Genomic DNA, 21,075 nt, shown 5'->3' with positions numbered 1-21,075 from the left:
CTACATCTGTATAAATTTTACACTATTTATACTATGTATAATATTTGCATACCATCCTGTACAGGACAGAAAAATTAAGCATTGTTGGATGCTTACCAGTTTGCCATGAAGGGGTACGGAACTGAGAAAGGAGGGAGGAGGCAGATGGGGGAGGCTGTGGACCTCGGGATTCCAAAGCAGAGATCAGGTTCATGACTGAAGCATCAGGCCCTGAGGGGCTAGCATGGTGTAACCCAGCATCAAACAAACCCGAAAGCCCTATAAAAGAAGTCATAATGTATATACCGTATAATATGTATATACCGACCTGCTAAAACTATCAAACCCCGTAGTTCAATGTGAAATGTCAATAGCAGCTAAAATTACCTAAAGTTAATTTTAGCTAAACTTAGCTAAAATTAAAATTATTTTACAAATATGTCATCAGAGGAAAAAACCAGCAAACAGCTTGATTCAATATGGACATATGGACACATTTTTAAAACGATATAAAAGATACACAAAAGTTCCATTTCCCTCACCTAAGCTCCGGCCTGCAGCTCCCCATGCCCCGGCCTGTCCAGAGCTGCCTGGGTGGTGATTAGTAGCATAGCCCTGCAGGGGGTGTGGTGTGGCATAAGCTTGACGATGGAGTAATTCGGAGTCCGGATGGGAGGATCTGGAGCTCCCATACATCAGACTGACAACACAGGTGAAAGAGGAAATAGAACAAAAACAGAGTGAGATTAGGAGAGCGGAGAATTACTTTGCAAACAAAAGAGGTTCCAGCTGTTTGCATACAATTAGTCCTTAAGATACAGCTCACGTGGCTTTGAATACTGTTATGCGTTTATACACAAACCAGTCTTTTAACATGATACAGATTACAGGTTTATTGAGCTGTACTCTTCATATATCCTGGTATAGAATATCAGCTGGACTTGCTGTACATTATAGTCTACTCAGTAGAGCCACACATGCAGATTAGCTGTTTAATCAGCCTATTCACTTCCATATCCTCCCTCTCCCAAACAGCCTCAGGATCTGACTCTATCCAGTCTCCACTACAACAATGCACATGCTCATTATCCTCGTACACACTCAATCCTTCAGGCTAAGAATGTCAAAACCTCAAGACCTGTTTTTAACATCTCCACTGCACCATTAAATACTTTCCCCTGGATTGTGCTCACCAAAGAATCAATAATCAAGTGTTTCACATAATTCCAGAACATTTATTGCAATGCCATACTGTATTAAATTATATTTTTAGATTTTTATGCAGATATGGGGAGGGATAATAAAAAGAACTGGTAAAACCTTTAATACTAAATCTATTTTATTAAATGCCAAACTGCAGGCCTACCTCTAACACAAGACCAAAGCCATGCAATGATTGTGCATTTTTATCAGTCATCCACGTTCTCTGTACTTCTTCCTCTGCTGTAAACGTAAACCCAGCTATCCACCCTGATTGGACACGGCTCAGCCAATCAGCTGTCTTTTGACATCTCTACAGACTGTTGTTCCCTTTCATAAGAGTGGGCAGTTGAGCTGACAATAGCGGTTAGGATGTTGCTGAGGTGAGACAGAGCTCTCATTGATAAAAGCTCTCTTGTGACTGAATTGCCTTGGTAACCCCCTTCCTCAACAGGCTCTTAATGGGAGTACAGATCTGTTAGCGTGGATCACTCCACTCGGAGGCCAGTGTGGGAAGCCGCAGACGCCACACACCGAGCGAGCACGTGGTGAGGGGGTGGGTGTCATTCAATATGAGCAGCAGAACGCAGAACCAGACAGTCTTTAAACCAACAGAGAGGAATAAGTGAGTTTACACTCACATTGTTTCATTCTATATTTCCTGAAAATAAGCCAAAAAAAACTTATCACCAAAGACACATACATATGGTATTATCCTGCCATTCAATATTCTGTGAATAGAAAACTATTTCCTGCAAACAAAAAAACAAATTTCAATGATTATCCACTTGGCTTCTACGCAAAAGGTAGGAATGACCAAAGCTCACGCTCAGGGGAGAGCATCTGAGAGCTTGTCCGTGTCGTTTAAACACACCCTTGTCTCAGGGGCAGGGTTCTTGTGTAATTAGCTGGAAAAAGCTCTAATGAACTGAGTTAAATGGTTAAACGCACAAGCAAAAGAGCACACATCTCACTCATGCACAGCCTCTCTGGTTTATCCAATAACCACAGAAGACACTGTGGCTGTGCAGAATTATGTGTGTTGTTTGTGATCAATTATACAAAATCCTTGCTTAAGACATTTAAATATCTCTGATTTGGTTTCAGAATTTAAGATAACCAGGCAAGGAAGGGGTGATGAGATCTTGATTTTGTCAGCAAAAGCAAAAGACCTTGATGTTAATTTTTGTGGAAGGAAGAACAAATCATAATTTTCAAAGGACACACCAAAATTTAATAAGACTACCAGTCAGATAGCCAGATGCTTCTCCAGCAACAGAGCACTGTCTCCTTGATAACAAATCTCACAGCATGCATTCATCAGCATTCATATACATTAAAATAATTCTTCTCCAAAGCCTGTGAGATCTCTCACAAGATCAAAGAGACTGTCATGGTATCACAGTCCTTAAGACTGACATGAGGTTTGATAGAAATCAGCCCTTAATTAGGTGTTAATTCCAAAGAGATGAACCACAGGCCCAGAAGGAGTAAGAGATGGATCCCTGGAGGAAAAAGAGAAATTGATGGATTTCTCCCTATACACACACTCCAGCTACACTTTCTTTCTTTTCACATCTTTTTGCTCCTTTTCAAGCCATTTCCCTTCATTTCCTTTTCTTGGTATTCCTCTACCATGGTTCACTTGCTCTTCAGGTGATTCCATGCACGTTTGCTCTTCTTCAATTCATTCTCTCTCTCTCTCTCTCTCTCTCTCTCTCTTTTTCTCTTTCTCTTTCTCTCTCTCACTCACACACACACACTTCTCCAGCGGGTAATCATCACCCAAGTCAGCCCTTGTTCAAGTATGCGCTGTTCTAGTGTACTCTCTGCATTACACCTTTCTTCTTCCATCTCCAACTCCGCTTATTTCTAAGCTTCAGCACCACACCTTTAGCCAATCATTTCCTCCATGTCTCCTCCAGCTTCAAATGAACCAATTATATATCTCAAAATGATGAGCAGAGAAGGAGAGGAAGAGAGAGAAAGTACGAGTATGAGACATGCATGACAGCAAGAGGAAATAAATTATAGGCTGAATTAGAAAGCTCTATTAAATCCACTGTAAAGACATGCTCCTAATTTAATGGATTGCAATCCCTCCTCACAGGTGCAACATGTTTACGGGCTGATGGGGAACTCAACCGAACCCATTAATCTCCATTAGAAACATTCAGTGTGTGGTGGGTCCGTGGAACCCTGTACATCTCTCTATGGTCAAGCGTGATATCTAAACATGCCTGGACGCCCCATTAAGCAGTACTGCCAGGTGATCTTTATTTCACAAAGTGAACGGAAAGGGAATCAGATGTGAAACGCCTTTTTACAACCCAGAAACCTGATTTCTGCATCGCTGTGGAATATTCCTATATGGATACACCATGTGTTGTGGAATTATCAGGTTAAAGTTGTAACTCTGCAGGAGGTTAACTCACAAGCATTGCTGTCATATTTGAATAAGTGCTGGAAAAATCCACTGTCACAGACCTGCAGCCTGAAAATTATTTCACTTCATTTCATATTCATTTAATACATCAGCATGTTTCATCACGGCCTAATGGAGGGACACGCATAGTCCCACACCAGCACTCTCGCTCTGAACTAATATTAATTCAAAACAAAAGCAATTACAATTTCTCCCCCAAAACTAAAAGAGGAGCGATTCAATTTCACTTCATTTCATTTTGCTCGGATGATGCTCTCCGGCGGCGCTGAGGCTGCAGTGCTGAGGTTTGTCCGGCGTCTTATGAGTCAGAATTGCTCATTAAGGATCCCGGGTGCCATCAATCCCGTCTGTAGTGCGCAGAGATGCCCTTGACTCAGAAAGGCAATCATAAACTATCCACCAGCCCAGGAGCAATCACTCGCACCAGGCAGAGTCCACAGGAGACGTGTGTGTGTGTGTGTGTGTGTGTGTGTGTGTGGAGTCTCACCTGGTCCACCACCACGATATCACACACAGTACATCGACCTACTACACTGAAATATCCCAGTGGGATAAAGTACTGTTCGGATGGGATTAGTTTTGTGGACGTGTGCGTGTTTAGTAACATATTCGAAGGACGTCTGTAGTCATTCTGACTGAATCACACGGTATAAATGATCTCTGTATAAATCACATGCTGGTCAAAATAAAAATTCCATGCATACTACACACACCACATTTTAATACACACTGATTGTTTTACACTTGTTCTAGGGGGCGTGGCTTAATCACTGGCAGGTCACATGACCATAACATGTCTGTAGTGTGTACCTGTGCTAGAAACTCAGTAACTTCGCTAAAAACCCCAGAAGCGTCACTTTTCTGTCACGCCCTTTTAAACCTTGTCTCTTTTTTGTTGTTCTGCGTTTTAAACTTTCGGTTTCAGCAGGAGACGTCAGAAAAGAGAAAAGAGCGAGCACTTCCTGGAGCGTCTTTATACTGAATAAGAAGAAGCGCTAAACCACTTTTCCCACAGGATAAAACACAATCTTTACCAGCATGTCAGTTCAGATGGGATTTATATTACCTGGAGTTATTCCTACTGCTCAGTTTATATGTAAAGTAAAAGATGAAGTAATCTTTCCAGACTGTAAAAAATTACTGACGTGATGGATTCTGACTAAAATCCCAGAGATACTCTGGGAATAATTACATTACACACCTCCACATGGAAAACTAATCCAGTGTGAACAGGGTTTAAGGAGTTACACTTTATACACTTTCCACTTTAACAATTTCTAGATTTTAGAGGGCAGGAACGACATTCTGAATACTGCAGAAACTGAGCCTGGGATAGAACCTTCATTACTCTTGAGGTTTAAATTAGAACGACGTCTGGGATAACAGAGGAATGAATTTACTCTGAACCAACATGTTTCACTGTAACCTCGGTGGCAAAATGCTTTGTGTCATAAAACAGGGAAATTTGCAGTTCTCACAGTTACTGCAACTAATACCACACCTACAACACCTACAACAGATGCGGTTCGGTATGAATTAATGCTTAGAGGGGAAGCAACACAGGTGTAGGCTTCAAACGTGCATTAACTATCCACTGCAGACATTATTCAAACATAACTTTTTTTTAGTTGTTTAAGTTGTCAGGGAGCATGTCAAAAAAACAAACAAAAAAAAAACATCTTAAATAAGAAAAGATGCGTTGCACCAGACTTAGCTATTAGCTTATTTCCATCTGCAGTCAGTGTGCAGGTCAACTGAGACAATTACAATAATAAAACTACTAGAATGATGACCTCAAACACACACACACACACACACACACACCACACACCATACACATTACTGTCTACAGAATAAGTAACATTATAGGGTACAAATGGTTAAAAGACGATGCATATATTTATATATTAGTTATAAAACATAATCCCACTGGATATACACGACTGGTTACTTACGCTCATTTTTTTTAATTTTGTGGTGAAAGCTAGCCACAAAAGAATTCCAGATAAAAATCTGGAGATCTTTCGTTATCATGGTCACCCACAGACATGGGAAAAAACAAAACCACAGTAACAATAATAATAATAATAATAAGAAGAGAATCTGACTATACAGTATATGGAGATTTTTTTTTTTGCTAAAGGGACCCTGCTTTATTTTCATTCGCACTGCAGCGCAAGCCACTCCGCCGCTGCAAATGAATGCACGCGGGCACCGTAAGCTCCCGTGATTGATTCGGTTGTCACGGAGACGGTGAGCATACGTCGCCCCGGCGCTTTTGAACTCTAAAAGCAGGCCGCGTTGCGTTACCGAAAAGCTGCACAGTGAGTAGAGAGGTGCGTGACGGAAGTGAACATGGACATGAAAGAACGATTCCGCGGCTCGAGCTGGTTTTATTGAAAACCTGAAGAAAGACAGAAAGAAAGACAGAAAGAAAGAAAGAAAGAAAGAAAGAAAAAAGCAGCTTTAGCTGCAGGATGCTAAGATAACTAGTTACAACATGACATGGCTGAAACTAAAGCACACCAGCACTTACAGCCGCTTTATGTTGAATCTAGCGAGTCATTTAACGGATATTAAAATGTAACCGGATTTCCGGTCCGACTGTGTTATTATAGTTAATAAAATAAACGCAAAGCGAGCAACATCACATTGGAGCTTATGTACTGTAGGTTTCTAATGTACAGTATGCTGCACTGCCTCCTCAGCACCTGTCCAGGTGACATGTCTGATATATAATTAACCTGTTAATGTTATTTTTCTGTTCTTTCTGACCGGATGTTGCAGTGCAGTCAACATGCTTGTTGATATTAGATATTAAATGTGTAACACATGGTGTTAAACATGTGCAGAAGTATAGACAGGAAGTATATCCTATACATTCTACATCATATATAACACACACCACATACAGCGTCTACACCACATCCATCCATCCTCTGTACCGCTTATCCTCCACCTGGAGTCTATCCCAGGGGACTCAGGGCACGAGGCGAGGGACACACTGGACCGGGTGCCAATCCATCACAGGGTACAATCGCGTGTGCACACACACACACACACACACATTCACTCTTTGCTGACAATGCCAATTGGAAATGCCAATCAGCCTACAACATGTCTTTGGACTGGGGGAGGAAACCGGGGAACCTGGAGGAAACCCCCGAAGCAGAGGGAGAACTCTGTGCACACAGGGCAGAGGTGGGATTCGAACCCGCAACCCCAGAGGTGCGCGGCAACAGTTCTGACCAACAAGCCACCATAAACCCCTCCACACACACACACACACACACACACACACACACACACACACACACACACACACACACACACACACCATACACACCACATACACCATATATATCAAATGCACCACACACATCATATACACCATATACATCGTATACATCGTATACACCACACACACTATATACACTAGCCACTGACAGGTGACGTGAATAACGTTGATTATCTCGTTACAATAGCACCTGTAAAGGTGAGGGATTTATCAGGCAGCAAGTGAACAGTCGGTTCTCGAAGTTGGTGTGTTGGAAGCAGGAAAAATGGGCAAGCGTAAGGATCTGAGTGACTTTGACAAAAGCCAAATTGTGATGTCTAGACGACTGGGTCAGAGCATCTCCAGAACAGCAGGTGTTGTGGGGTGTTCCCGGTGTGCAGTGGTTAGTACCTACCAAAAGTGGTCCAAGGAAGAACAACTGGTGACCCAGCGACAGGGTCATGGGCTCCCAAGACTCACTGATGCGTGTGGGGAGTGAAGGTCCATCTGCTCCGATCCCACAGAAGAGCTACTGTAGCACAAACTGCTGAAAAGTTAAAGCTGCTCTGATAGAAAGGAGTCAGAACACACAGTGCAGTGCAGCTTGCTGCGTATGGAGCTGCGTAGCTGCAGAGCGGTCAGAGAGCCCATGCTGACCCTGTCCACCACCCAAAGCTCCTACAATGGACACGAGAGCATCAGAACTGGACCATGGAGCAATGGAAGAAGGTGGCCTGGTCTGATGAATCACGTTTTCTTTTACATCATATGGAAGGCCGGGTGTGTGTGTGTCGCTTACCTGGGGAAGAGATGGCATCAGGATGCACTATGGGAAGAAGGGAAGCTGGCGGAGGCAGTGTGATGGTCTGGGCAATGTTCTGCTGGGAAACCTCGGGTCCTGGCATTTATATGGATGTTCCTTTAACACGTACCACCTACCTAACCATTGCTGCAGACCGAGTTCACCTCTTCATGGCAACGGTGTTCCCTAATGGCAGTGGCCTCTTTCAGCAGGATGATGCTCCCTGCCACACTGCAGAAACTGTTCAGGAATTCGCCAGATCTCAATCCGATCGAGCGTCTGTGGGTGTCAGATACCACAGCACACCTTCAGAGGTCTCGTGACGTCCATGCCTACACCTGCACAATATTAGGCAGGTGGTTTTTAATGTTATGGCTGATTGGTGTTTACACCACCCACACCACCCACACCATATACACCACACACGCCACACACACCGTATACACCACACACACCACCCACACCATATACAGCACATACAGCACACACACCGTATACACCATATACACTACATACACTACACACGCCACACACACCATATACACCATATACACCACACACACCATATACACCATATACACCACACACACCATATACACCACCCACACCATATACACCACACACACCATATACACCACACACGCCACACACACCGTATACACCATATACACTACATACACTACACACGCCACACACACCATATACACCATATACACCACACACACCATATACAGCATATACACCACCCACACCATATACACCACACACACCATATACACCATATACACCAGACACACCATATACACCACCCACACCATATACAGCACATACACCACACACGCCACACACACCATATACACCACACACGCCACACACACCGTATACACCACACACACCACCCACACCATATACAGCACATACAGCACACACACCGTATACACCATATACACTACATACACTACACACGCCACACACACCATATACACCATATACACCACACACACCATATACACCATATACACCACCCACACCATATACACCACATACACCATATACACCATATACACCATATACACCACCCACACCATATACACCACACACACCATATACACCATATACACCATATACACCAGACACACCATATACACCACACACACCATATACACCATATACACCATATACACCAGACACACCATATACACCACCCACACCATATACACCACCCACACCATATACACCACATACACCACACACACCACATACACCATATACACCACACACACCATATACACCACACACACCATATACACCATATACACCACACACACCATATACACCACACACACCACCCACACCATATACAGCACATACACCACACACACCACCCACACCATATACACCACATACACCACATACACCACACACACCATATACACCACACACACCATATACACCATATACACCACCCACACCATATACACCACATACACCATATACACCATATACACCATATACACCACCCACACCATATACACCACACACACCATATACACCATATACACCATATACACCAGACACACCATATACACCACCCACACCATATACACCACCCACACCATATACACCACATACACCACACACACCACATACACCACCCACACCATATACAGCACATACACCACACACACCACCCACACCATATACACCACATACACCACATACACCACACACACCATATACACCACACACACCACATACACCACATACACCACACACACCATATACACCACACACACCATATACACCACATACACCATATACACCATATACACCACCCACACCATATACACCACATACACTGTATACACCATATACACCACCCACACCATATACACCACATACACCACACATGCCACACACACCACATACACCACCCACACCATATACACCACATACGCCACACACACCATATACACCACCCACACCATATACACCACACACACCACCCACACCATATACACCATATACACCACCCACACCATATACACCACATACACCACACATGCCACACACACCACATACGCCACACACACCATATACACCACCCACACCACACACACCACCCACACCATATACACCATATACACCACCCACACCATATACACCACACACACCACCCACACCATATACACCATATACACCACCCACACCATATACACCACATACGCCACACACACCATATACACCACATACGCCACACACACCATATACACCACACACACCACCCACACCATATACACCATATACACCACCCACACCATATACACCACATACACCACCCACACCATATACACCACATACGCCACACACACCATATACACCACCCACACCATATACACCACATACACCACACACACCATATACACCACACACACCACACACACCACACACCATATACACCACACACACCATATACACCACACACGCCACACACACCATATACACCACACACACCATATACACCACACACACCACACACACCATATACACCACACATTCCATATATACCATATACACCATATACACCACACACACCACACACACCGTATACACCACACACACCATATACACCATATACACCACACACACCACACACACCATATACACCACCCACACCATATACACCATATACACCACACACGCCACACACACTGTATACACCACACACACCATATACACCACCCACACCATATACAGCACACACGCCACACACGCCACACACACTGTATACACCATATACACCACATACACTACACACGCCACCCACACCATATACACCACATACACCACATACACAGTATACACACCACACACACCATATACACCACATACACCACACACACCACACACACCATATACACCTCACACACCACACACACCACATACGCCACACACACCGTATACACCACATACACCATATACATTCATATACACCACATACACTGTATACTCCACATACACCACATACGCCACACACCACATACGCCACACACACCACATACACTACATACGCCATATACACCATATAAATCATACACACCACACACCATATACACCAGACACACCATACACACCACACACCATATACACCAGACACACCATACACACCATATACACCATATACACACCACATAAATCATACACACCACATATATCTCACACACCATATACCATATACAACGCACACACACCATATACACTGTGGAGTTAAGCGGGAGCTACACAGAACCCAGCAAGCACTGCATCACCCAAAAAATGTTATTTGATCCCTGGACAATGTAACCTTGTGTAACACGGGTGCTTTGTCAACACACACCATCAATTAGCCCCCCCCCCCCGAACCCCTTCCCCCCCGACCCCCCCCCCCGACACACACACACACACACACACACACACACACACAAACACACACACACTGAACAGAGAGGTTACACACAGGCCCTGCAATCTCCTCCACAACTGAAAGCGCAGATTTTTTGGGGGGAATTTTTTGACAACACAGTAGCTTGAGCAACATCCCTGAAGGTCCCCATCCCCCTCTTCGCTTTCTTTCTTTCTTGTCCCCCCTCTTTTCTCTCTCTCTCTCTCTCTCTCTCTCTCTCTCTCTCTCTGTCTGTCTCAGTCTCGGTCTATCTTCCGTATCGCGCATTCACTCTCTCTTAAGCGCATTCCTGGCATTTTTCAGAGGCTCCCTCCTCCTCTTCCTCTTCCTCCTCCTCTTCCTCCTCCTTCTTCACTACATGACAATACCTGGAGCTCTAACCAGAAACCAGTAACCAGTGCTAACTCAAATCACGCATTGCACAGACAGAACAGCCTGATTTCTCTTGCGTGCGTGTGTGTGTGTGTGTGTGTGTGTGAGAGTGTGTGTGTGTGTGTGTGAGAGAGAGTGTGTGTGGTGGTCTTACCTCGCCTTGGCCGACCTCTCGTAACTCCATCCCGTCCCGGCGCCCAGCTCACCGAATCCTGCGCCAGGATAATTTCTGTCCATTAAAAAAAAAGAACAGAAAAGAAAAGACTGCAAGGAAGGAAGGAAGGAAAGAAGGAAGGAAGGAAGGGAAAAACAGAAAAAAGCGAGGGATGAAGATGGAGAGATAGACAAGAGGTGGGTGGGAGAGGAGGGGAAGGGTAGAGGGGAGGGAGGTTATTTCCTAAATTCTAATGCACTATCTCTCTCTCTCTCTCTCTCTCTCTCTCTCTCTCCTCTCCCCCGTGTCCCTCTCTCTTTTTTGCCTCCTGCGCGCGCTCCTGCTGCACGGCTCTGTTTATCTCTCCCGTTTCACATGCATGCAAGTCCTCAAGAATGGGGAGGGGGGGGGTAAGAGCGAGGGAGGGAGGGAGGGAGGGATGAAGAGGAGGGGGAGATGGAGGATACGGAGGAGGAGGAGGAGGAGGAGATGGAGGAGGAGGAGGAGGAGGAGGGGGTCACACCAACCAGCACCACCACAAAAATCCGGTTTCTTCCTCCCCTTCCCTCTTTCGCCTCTATATATTTCAGCTCCTATTGTCCTTCTGGACAGAAAGAGAGACAGAACACACACACACACACACACACACACACAGAGAGAGAGAGAGAGAGAGTGATAGAGAGAGAGAGAGCAGAAAGCCCCAGCAGCCTGTTTCTGATCACCATGCTCATTATGCATTACTATGTTCTGCAATTCAGAGCTCTTTCCGTCTTCAGCCCCGTGGCTGATTTACTGCAGCCGCTCATCATTCGGAGACCAGACAACAATAGAAGCCTGTAAACCGGGCACGTGCACGCGCACTTCAGTGCACACTCGCAGAACCCAGAACTCCCTGCTTTCCACAGGCACGTGCACCTAGTGCCCAAAACCCGACCTGCCCTTCCTGCCTGCCTTCCTCTATTCATTCATTTATTTATTTATTTATCTATATATGTATTCATGTGTCTGTCTGTCTATCTATCTATCTATCTATCTGTCTCTCCGGAAAGCAGGAGGCAGGTGATGCGCGTGCACAGCGAGCTGCTGCAGATCAGCATTCAAACAAACGCAACAATGCAATGTTCGGTTTAAAAATAGACTTTTTTTTTCAAGGATTTGGCTCCTAACGACGCCATTTCTGAGAGCAGACTGTGCTGGCTGGCTTGGCTGACTAGCTGGCTGCTTCACACACACACACACACACACACACACACTCATTTACACACATGCTCCCCCTCTCCCTACTCTCTGTCTCTTACACACACACACACACACACACACACACACACACGTTTGTGTTACTATCCTTGTAAGGACCTCCCACTGACACAATTATTAATGCAGCTAATTAACACTATGTTACACCTAAATCTACATCTAACCTCAGCCTCAGTAACCAGAACAAAACCTTTCAGCTTCTTTATTAAATATGTTTAAATAAAAGCTGCAGCTTTTTTGTATAAAAAAAAGGATATAAAAACATGCACACACACGCACACACACACACACACACACACACACACACACACACAGTGTCAGTGCTTGCTACGAGGTAGAAGCTGAGAACAGAGACGCTGAAGCGCTCACACTCTTCTCCAGTGCACCAGTGATGATACTCAGCTTCACACCTCACCGCTTCCTTTAGTTCAGTTCTCTTCCTTCACTTTACATCCCAGAGGTATTTGTATTTGTGTGTGTGTGTGTGTGTGTGTGTGTGTGTGTGAGAGAGACAGAGAGTAGGGAGAGGGGGAGCATGTGTGTAAATGAGTGTGTGTGTGTGTGTTTTGCTCTAACACACCTCAATCATCCTCTTATTTCATTACCAAACCTTCCTGACATTTACTTCATCTATAATTATTATAGTTCATGAGAATTAAATAAAAGGAACAAGATCTTAAGAAAAAAAAAGATTTATTTATTTTTAAAAAAAAAAAGAATAACACCTATATCTCATACAGCTCAGACGTGTGTACTCCTTTAGAGTGAAAGTAAAATATTAAACCTTTATTTTTAAAAAACTCGTGTGTGTGACGGCGTCACTGCTCCGCCGCTCGTCCGGCCCTGTCCCCCGAACCATCCTGCAGTTTCCATCCTCTCACTCGTCAGGCTGCGGTTCTGCAGGCGCGCTGGATTCCACTCTGACAAAACGACAAGAACGAAAAACACAAAAACAGACATTTTTCATATCGTGTCTCATTTTCTGTTTGGTTCAGTAGATCACACCAGCTGCAGTGGAATTACTGACAAAAGCGCAGACTGATGAAGGAATTTAAATTATTCACAATTTAGAAACAAAAAAAATTATCTGCAATGTCTTCAGTCACTCCTGTAATACCAAATATATTATTATTATTATTATTATTATTACTACAATAATATCTTACCATTTTTACAATATTATCATGGGATTGTGTGTAAAAATGGCGTATTTTGGACGTGTTCTTCATTAGTCAATTGTGTTGTAAACAATGTGGTTCTTCAAATTTACTCAGAAATAAGGAGCACTAGACGAAATCTGTCCTGATCCCTCGCTGTGACTTTGTCTCTCATTTGCCCAGAAACATCCCTTCAGATTTTCCTCTCGAACAGCTGATATTTTAATTCACTTCAGTTCGATTTTATTTTATTTATATAACACTTTTAACAACAGACACTGTCACAAAGCAGATTTACAGAAATCTGGATATAGATTTTAAAATGTTAAATATTGTGATAATCATATAATTGATTATGAGCGCCTCATTTTGGTTTACACACACACACACGCACACACACACACACACACACATACACACACACACACACACACACACACACACACACACACACACACACACAGAATGTCCGTGTTACCCTGAGTACGGTGGTGGAGGTGCGTCGTGCTGCCCGCTGCGGTTCAAGGCCTCGTTGTAGCTGGGCAAACCCGGAGCGGCGATGTCAGACAGAGGAACCGTCTCCGGCGCTGGACGTCCATCTGCTGCCATTCTCACTGGGACACTTTGGTGAGGGAGGAAGGGGACAAGGTGACACCATGACACACATACTGAAGACAATGACTGATGATCTCCTTCTCTCTCTCACACACACACACACACTCACCTGCCACTTCGCCTTACAGGTTTTCTCTTTTTCTTGCAGCAGTAGCAGCTGAGCACCAGCACGATGATGAATAACACCACAACGGCTACGACTCCGGCCACCAGACCAGACACGTCCACACGGGGAGTGGCCACTGAGCAAATCAACAGTTCAACAAAATCAAATCTCTCTCTCTCTCTCTCTCTCACACACACACACACACAGTAGATCATATGTTAAATTCCCACAATCACACAGTGAGTCTAAATCCCAAATGTCTCGCTATTCTCTGCATGTGCTCACTACACAGGGTGTAGCATCACGGCGTCGTAGACTTTACCTAGCGCACTACATGTTCAACAGAAATCCATTTGTGATTCACATTAGACATAAACATTTCCTTGTTAAGCAACAGCTTGTTAAATTTCATAGTTCAACGTCTGAAAGTTCACGCTCAACAAGATTCAAGTATTGGCTTGTTTTTTGTTGCACGCTGTCACCTGCGATGTCTAATTCCACGACAGCGATGCTGAATCAACATCACCACCTGCACGTACTGAATTCTCAAAAGGAAAAACAAAACACAGGATTGTGTCATACTGTTGTGAGTCAGTGTTTCCCTGAACCTCTTCCTGAACTCCACGCATTTTAATGTGTTTCCCAGAACACACCAATGGAGCGCTCTGAGTCAGGAACCGGACCGAGCAGGAACCAGGACAGCTTCAGGTTCTAGTTCATTTTACACCAACGTGAGAGACGACCGGAGCGCTCACCACGCGCGAGAGAGAGACAGAACACTTCATCATTACATCATTACTCTCAATCCATCACAGAAACCGTGCTCTGATTAACCCTCGTGTTCCGATCACTAAAGCGTTCTTCAGAGGGTCCTTTGTATATTTAAGGGAATCCTGTCTGACGAGAAAACATAGAACATGGTGCGAAGGTTCAATATTGAAATTATCAAGGAAAAAAAACTGGTAAAATAATAAAATAAGATGAAAAATCTGCATTGTGACCAAGCTGATTAGAGTGTAAACTAAATACTGACAAAAATACAGCAACATGAAAATAACATTACAACGACTTAAATATAAATAAACAAATCCCTTCGTAGAGATGAAAAAATGTGCTTCTGTTTCTTTTTTTGAGAAATAAATCAGCGCCGTGTTGCTCGCGACGACTCACAGCAACAGATAAAGCGGATTATTCTGTTTGTCTTATTTAGAGTTGATGTTATAATGCTGGAGGTTTGTGTAACCAATCAGCAGTGAGTAGTGCTGCTAGCCCCGCCCCTGAGTACCACTAGTGCCTGCTGGTACTCATTTTAAGCAGGTACCAAAAACCGTTCCAACAGGAACCTTTGCTACTGAATAAAACATTTCCATCTCAGTTTGAGTTTCAGGTTATTTGAGGATAAAAGGCTTTAAATTGCTCCAGGAGCTGGATTTGGGAAACACTGACGTGAGGTAGATTTCTGAAAAATAAATGCAGGATCTTACCGTGACTGCTGACGTACGATTTCCAAAAAGTTTCCTATAAAAAAATCACAAAATTCCATCAGAGAATTTTAGATCCGTACAGAGGAAATGATCAGATATTCCTTAAATGTCAGAATTAGAGATTTTTCCTTGTAACTATGTGAAATATTTCACACACACACACACACACACACAGTCTCTGTTCTGGTGTCTCACCGTCTTTTGGTTGTCCTCGAACACCTCTCTGGCCTCTTCGTAAGAGCAGATCTCCTCCATGCACTCTCTCTCCAGATTCCCCGCAGTGACCAGCTCAAAGTCCCAGCTGTTGTAGAGCAGCGACCGCGACAGGAACGAGTCTGCTGAGGTCTCGTGGAGAAACACTGGAGCCAGAAAGAGAGACGCTGACACACGATTCACACACACACACACACACACACACACACACGCAGGAGCAGGAAAACACACAACACACAGCAGCAGCAGATTCCTGAACACTCCTCATGTCTGCTCTGTACATCATTACACACAGGAGATGCTCACAGCTCACTCACCGTTCCTGTCGTTGTTGTCGTTGTCGTTGTCGTTGTTGTTGTTGTTGTTGTTGACACATCCCGCTAACGCCAGGTGAAACACAGACATCAGGCCAAAGCAGAGTTCTGTAAATCCCACCATTTTATCTGTTACACACAGCATCCGAGCTTTACACACGTCCTGCAGATACAGAGGTGACGCGAGGAAAATAAGTGAACCAGGTTTTAATCAAATTCCAACCAGGAACCAACAAACATATATACACAAACAAACAAATAAACAAACAAACAAACAAATAAATAAATAACAGGTTGAGAAATGTGTTTAATGTTCCAGATAACAGACATTTCAAGTCACTGCCTCCTTCATGATCATCTGCTAAACTCTGAGCAGAAAAGCAGCAGAAAATCTGGGATTAAAAAAATTAAATCTCTAAAATGAACAGACAGAAATGTTTTCAAAAGTTTACACACCCCAGAACATGTTTTGGTAAAAAACATTTGATAATGCATCTCTTAAATTTGGAGTTTAATTGAAAGTTTCTTTTATTTACTTATTTAGATATTTTTCATTTTATTCTTTATTTGTGCACTTTTATGTCCTTACCCTTATTTTTTATATTATAATTTCACTTCATTTTTTAAAAATGTTTATCATTATGCATTTTGTTACATTTATCATATAATTTTACTATTCGGTTGTACAGTAGAATATTTATTATTATTATTATTAAATAAAGGAACAAGGCTGTTGGGTTTGCAGATGTTTTTTCATGATCACAATACAAAAAGTTAAAGTGTGTGTGTGTGTGTGTGTGTGTGTGTGTATTGTGTGTGTATTGTGTGTGTATTTGAAGATGACAGGATGATTAGTTTGTGAGTTTGGATCGAGTCTTTCCTTCACTGCCTCCGGCCTGTTTAATAATTATTTTCCTAATGATTTAATTTAGTTTTGAATCATTGTCTTGCTGCAGAATAAAGAGAAAATACAGAAAGCGTGAAATTCAGGTAAAATGGGACATTTTTTCTATTTTTATTCTCTTTCATTCAATAAAATATTCTCACATATGAGACTTTTCTGAGATTCTAAAAAAAAGGGAAATGTTACTTATAACGTTAGTTTATATACATATTCACCCATAAGGTAACCTGGGACAGGTGATGAGGTCATTTCCTTTTTTACCAGGAAACTCAAATGTAAACACAGACAGATAGACAGGTAAACAGACAGGTAAACAGATAGACAGGTAAACAGATAGACAGGTAAATAGACAGACAGACAGACAGGTAAACAGATAGATAGACAGGTAAACAGGCAGATAGACAGGTAAACAGACAGGTAAACAGATAGACAGGTAAACAGACAGATAGACAGGTAAACAGATAGACAGGTAAATAGACAGACAGACAGACAGGTAAACAGATAGATAGACAGGTAAACAGGCAGATAGACAGGTAAACAGACAGGTAAACAGATAGACAGGTAAACAGACAGATAGACAGGTAAACAGATAGACAGGTAAATAGACAGACAGACAGACAGGTAAACAGATAGATAGACAGGTAAACAGGCAGACAGGTAAACAGACAGATAGACAGGTAAACAGACAGATCGGTAAACAGACAGATAAACAGATAGACAGGTAAACAGACGAGTAAACAGGCAGACAGATAGACAGGTAAACAGGTAGACAGGTAGACAGATAAACAGACAGATAGACAGCTAAACAGACAGGTAAACAGACAGATAGACAGGTAAACAGACAGATAGACAGGTAAACAGGTAGACAGATAAACAGGTAGACAGGTAGACAGATAAACAGACAGATAGACAGCTAAACAGACAGGTAAACAGACAGATAGACAGGTAAACAGACAGATAGACAGATAAACAGACAGATAGACAGGTAAACAGATAGACAGGTAAACAGACAGATAGACAGGTAAACAGGTAGACAGATAAACAGGTAAACAGGTAGACAGATAAACAGACAGATAGACAGGTAAACAGATAGATAGACAGGTAAACAGATAGATAGACAGGTAAACAGATAGATAGACAGGTAAACAGATAGACAGATAAACAGACAGGTAAACAGACAGATAGACAGGTAAACAGATAGACAGATAAACAGACAGGTAAACAGACAGATAGACAGGTAAACAGACAGATCGGTAAACAGACGGGCAGTTTCCTGTTTTGTTGGCAGAGGGGCGTGGCTCTAGTTCTACATTTAGAAATAAACCGAAATCAGGTGTAAATTTGTTAAAAGTGTAAAAATCACGCGGAAAACTCGCCCCTGAGTCACAGACTAAACACACACACAACTAAAACCACATGATTATCCGGAAATGAGCGCTATACACCTGCTCTCACACACACCTGCTCTCACACACACCTGCTCTCACACACACCTGCTGCTCACGGAGTGTGAAACTGAAACATTTTACAAGTTGTAGCGGAAAATATGGAGCCAAATACACACCGAACACACACACACACCGAACACACACACACACCGAATACACACACACCGAACACACACACACACCGAACACACACACACCGAACACACACCCCACACTAGTGAAGGAAGTGGAGTACCTGGCGCTCACCTGCGAGCTGAAATGGAAGTGCAGTGTGTGTAGGTGTGTTTTCTCCGCTGAAAGTCCGCTGTTTCTGATCCAGAAGCCGAACAGGAGCAGGTTCAGACACCTGGTTCATCAGTCACACACATTCCTGATCGCTCCCCTGATGAAGGCGCTGACTGCACACACACACTCACCTGCAGCTCACCTGCACTTCAGCTGGAACCGTGTGGAGGAAAAGCAGCAGGACCAGTTCAACCACATAGCAGCCAGAGGAGTTCCTCAGGTTCTCCTCATGCTCATGTTCCCTCTGAACAAACACACTGCTCAGTAAACACACACCTGAGGACACACTCTCAGGCTCATGGACCTCCTCACTCAGGGTTCTGAAACCCGGGAATAAAGTTCTTACAGAGAGTTAAACACGCCTCAGTCACCTGAAGGGTTCTTCTGTTCCTCTGGAGGAACTCTGCAGGGTTCTATGTAAAGCAGTTTACACTCAGGTGGACAGTCAGGTGGACACTCAGGTGGACAGTCAGGTGGACACTCAGGTGGACACTCAGGTGGACAGTCAGGTGGACAGTAAGGTGGACAGTCAGGTGGACAGTCAGGTGGACAGTAAGGTGGACAGTCAGGTGGACAGTCAGGTGGACACTCAGGTGGACACTCAGGTGGACTTCAGCTCACTATTAATCAACACACTGAACACTGCTGAGCTTCAGCTTTATCAGGTAATAAAGTTATAAACACTCTCTATATCACTCTCTAGCCTTCAACTAAAAGTACCTCTGAATGGACTTTATTATTTAAAACATTTGTGTGTGTATGTGTGTGTGTGTGTGTGTGTGTGTGTGTGTGTGTGTAATAATACACTACATTGTTAAATATGTTAATGATCAAACCAAGGACTGAAAATGGCCTGGAGTAATCTCAACACTTTCCATCATAAAAATACCACGTCTGTAGATATGAAAGATTTGATAAGAAAGATTTGGAAACACTCTGTTTAAAAGTCTAAAAACTCCAACACTACAGCACTGTTGATTAATTCTCTAGAACAGCAGCTCTGACAGTAGCGCAGGTTTATATTAATGCGCTCGTTCTAATACGTTATCGTTTCTATAGCAACAGCTCATTCACAGGAACGCGTACAGCGGACGCTCCACTAATAATAAATAAATGTAACAAATCATTGACATGGTGAAGTTTTCTGTAAGGAGATGTTTATGTAACGTTTATGGAAGGAGTCTCCAGTGTCAGCGCTTTGTAACAGTCGGAGGTAAAGCTGGAACTGTAAGTTTTCTGACATCTTCAGGACAGAGGAGTTTACGCTTCTTTGCGGTTTCTCGTTAACGTGATGTAACAAGCTGCATTTTTTTTTTGGTCTTATTAACTTTGCGAGAGAGATAAAAAGAGAGAGGCTGGTGAGGGAACGAGGGTTTATAGCTGCTATAACGTAAGTGACAATTTGTTTCACAGACGTTTCGCACTGTTAAATGTAACTATAAGCAGATAAAAAAAAATCTGTCATTCTTTAATTTTAAAGTTTGTAATCATTGGTAAATTGCTGTGGAATAAGAGAAATAAAAAACTTAGCGACGTGCTGTTACAGGAAAATAATCAACTCTGGGGTGGTAACAGTAACTCCGCTCATCACATCACCCTGTTGTTGATTATTTTCCGATA

The 21,075-nt window shown here is 43.2% G+C and overlaps 2 protein-coding genes across 3 annotated transcripts in view; both read right to left on the bottom strand.

The window, feature by feature from the left end:
* Positions 1-12,041, bottom strand: part of prr12b (proline rich 12b) — a 36,061-nt gene extending 24,020 nt beyond the window's left edge. The window contains exons 1-3 of the mRNA XM_034309702.2: positions 11,673-12,041; positions 522-679; positions 97-258 (exon numbers count right to left, since the gene is read on the bottom strand). Coding sequence (XP_034165593.2) covers positions 97-258; positions 522-679; positions 11,673-11,755 — 403 coding nt within the window. The 5' untranslated portion in view covers positions 11,756-12,041. The remainder of the gene's footprint in view (positions 1-96; positions 259-521; positions 680-11,672) is intronic.
* Positions 12,042-13,636: 1,595 nt separating this feature from the next.
* Positions 13,637-19,669, bottom strand: prrg2 (proline rich Gla (G-carboxyglutamic acid) 2). 2 transcript variants are annotated; one of them, XM_026911411.3, is made up of 7 exons: positions 19,406-19,669; positions 16,822-16,981; positions 16,487-16,650; positions 16,292-16,325; positions 14,811-14,943; positions 14,565-14,708; positions 13,637-13,849 (listed from the first exon to the last, which is right to left on the bottom strand). In XM_026911411.3, the coding sequence occupies exons 1-7, from the start codon at positions 19,523-19,525 to the stop codon at positions 13,807-13,809; spliced, it is 798 nt and encodes a 265-aa protein (XP_026767212.2). In that variant the 5' UTR covers positions 19,526-19,669; the 3' UTR covers positions 13,637-13,806. The 2 variants fall into 2 exon arrangements, with proteins under 2 accessions (XP_026767212.2, XP_026767213.2); XM_026911412.3 differs by having other exon boundaries at positions 13,638-13,849; positions 19,417-19,612.
* Positions 19,670-21,075: the final 1,406 nt, after the last annotated feature.

This window comes from Pangasianodon hypophthalmus, chromosome 13 (assembly GCF_027358585.1).
Source record: "Pangasianodon hypophthalmus isolate fPanHyp1 chromosome 13, fPanHyp1.pri, whole genome shotgun sequence".
Lineage (NCBI taxonomy): Eukaryota > Metazoa > Chordata > Actinopteri > Siluriformes > Pangasiidae > Pangasianodon > Pangasianodon hypophthalmus.
Note: the sequence above shows the minus strand (reverse complement) of the source record. Positions and strands in the feature narration are given on the sequence as shown.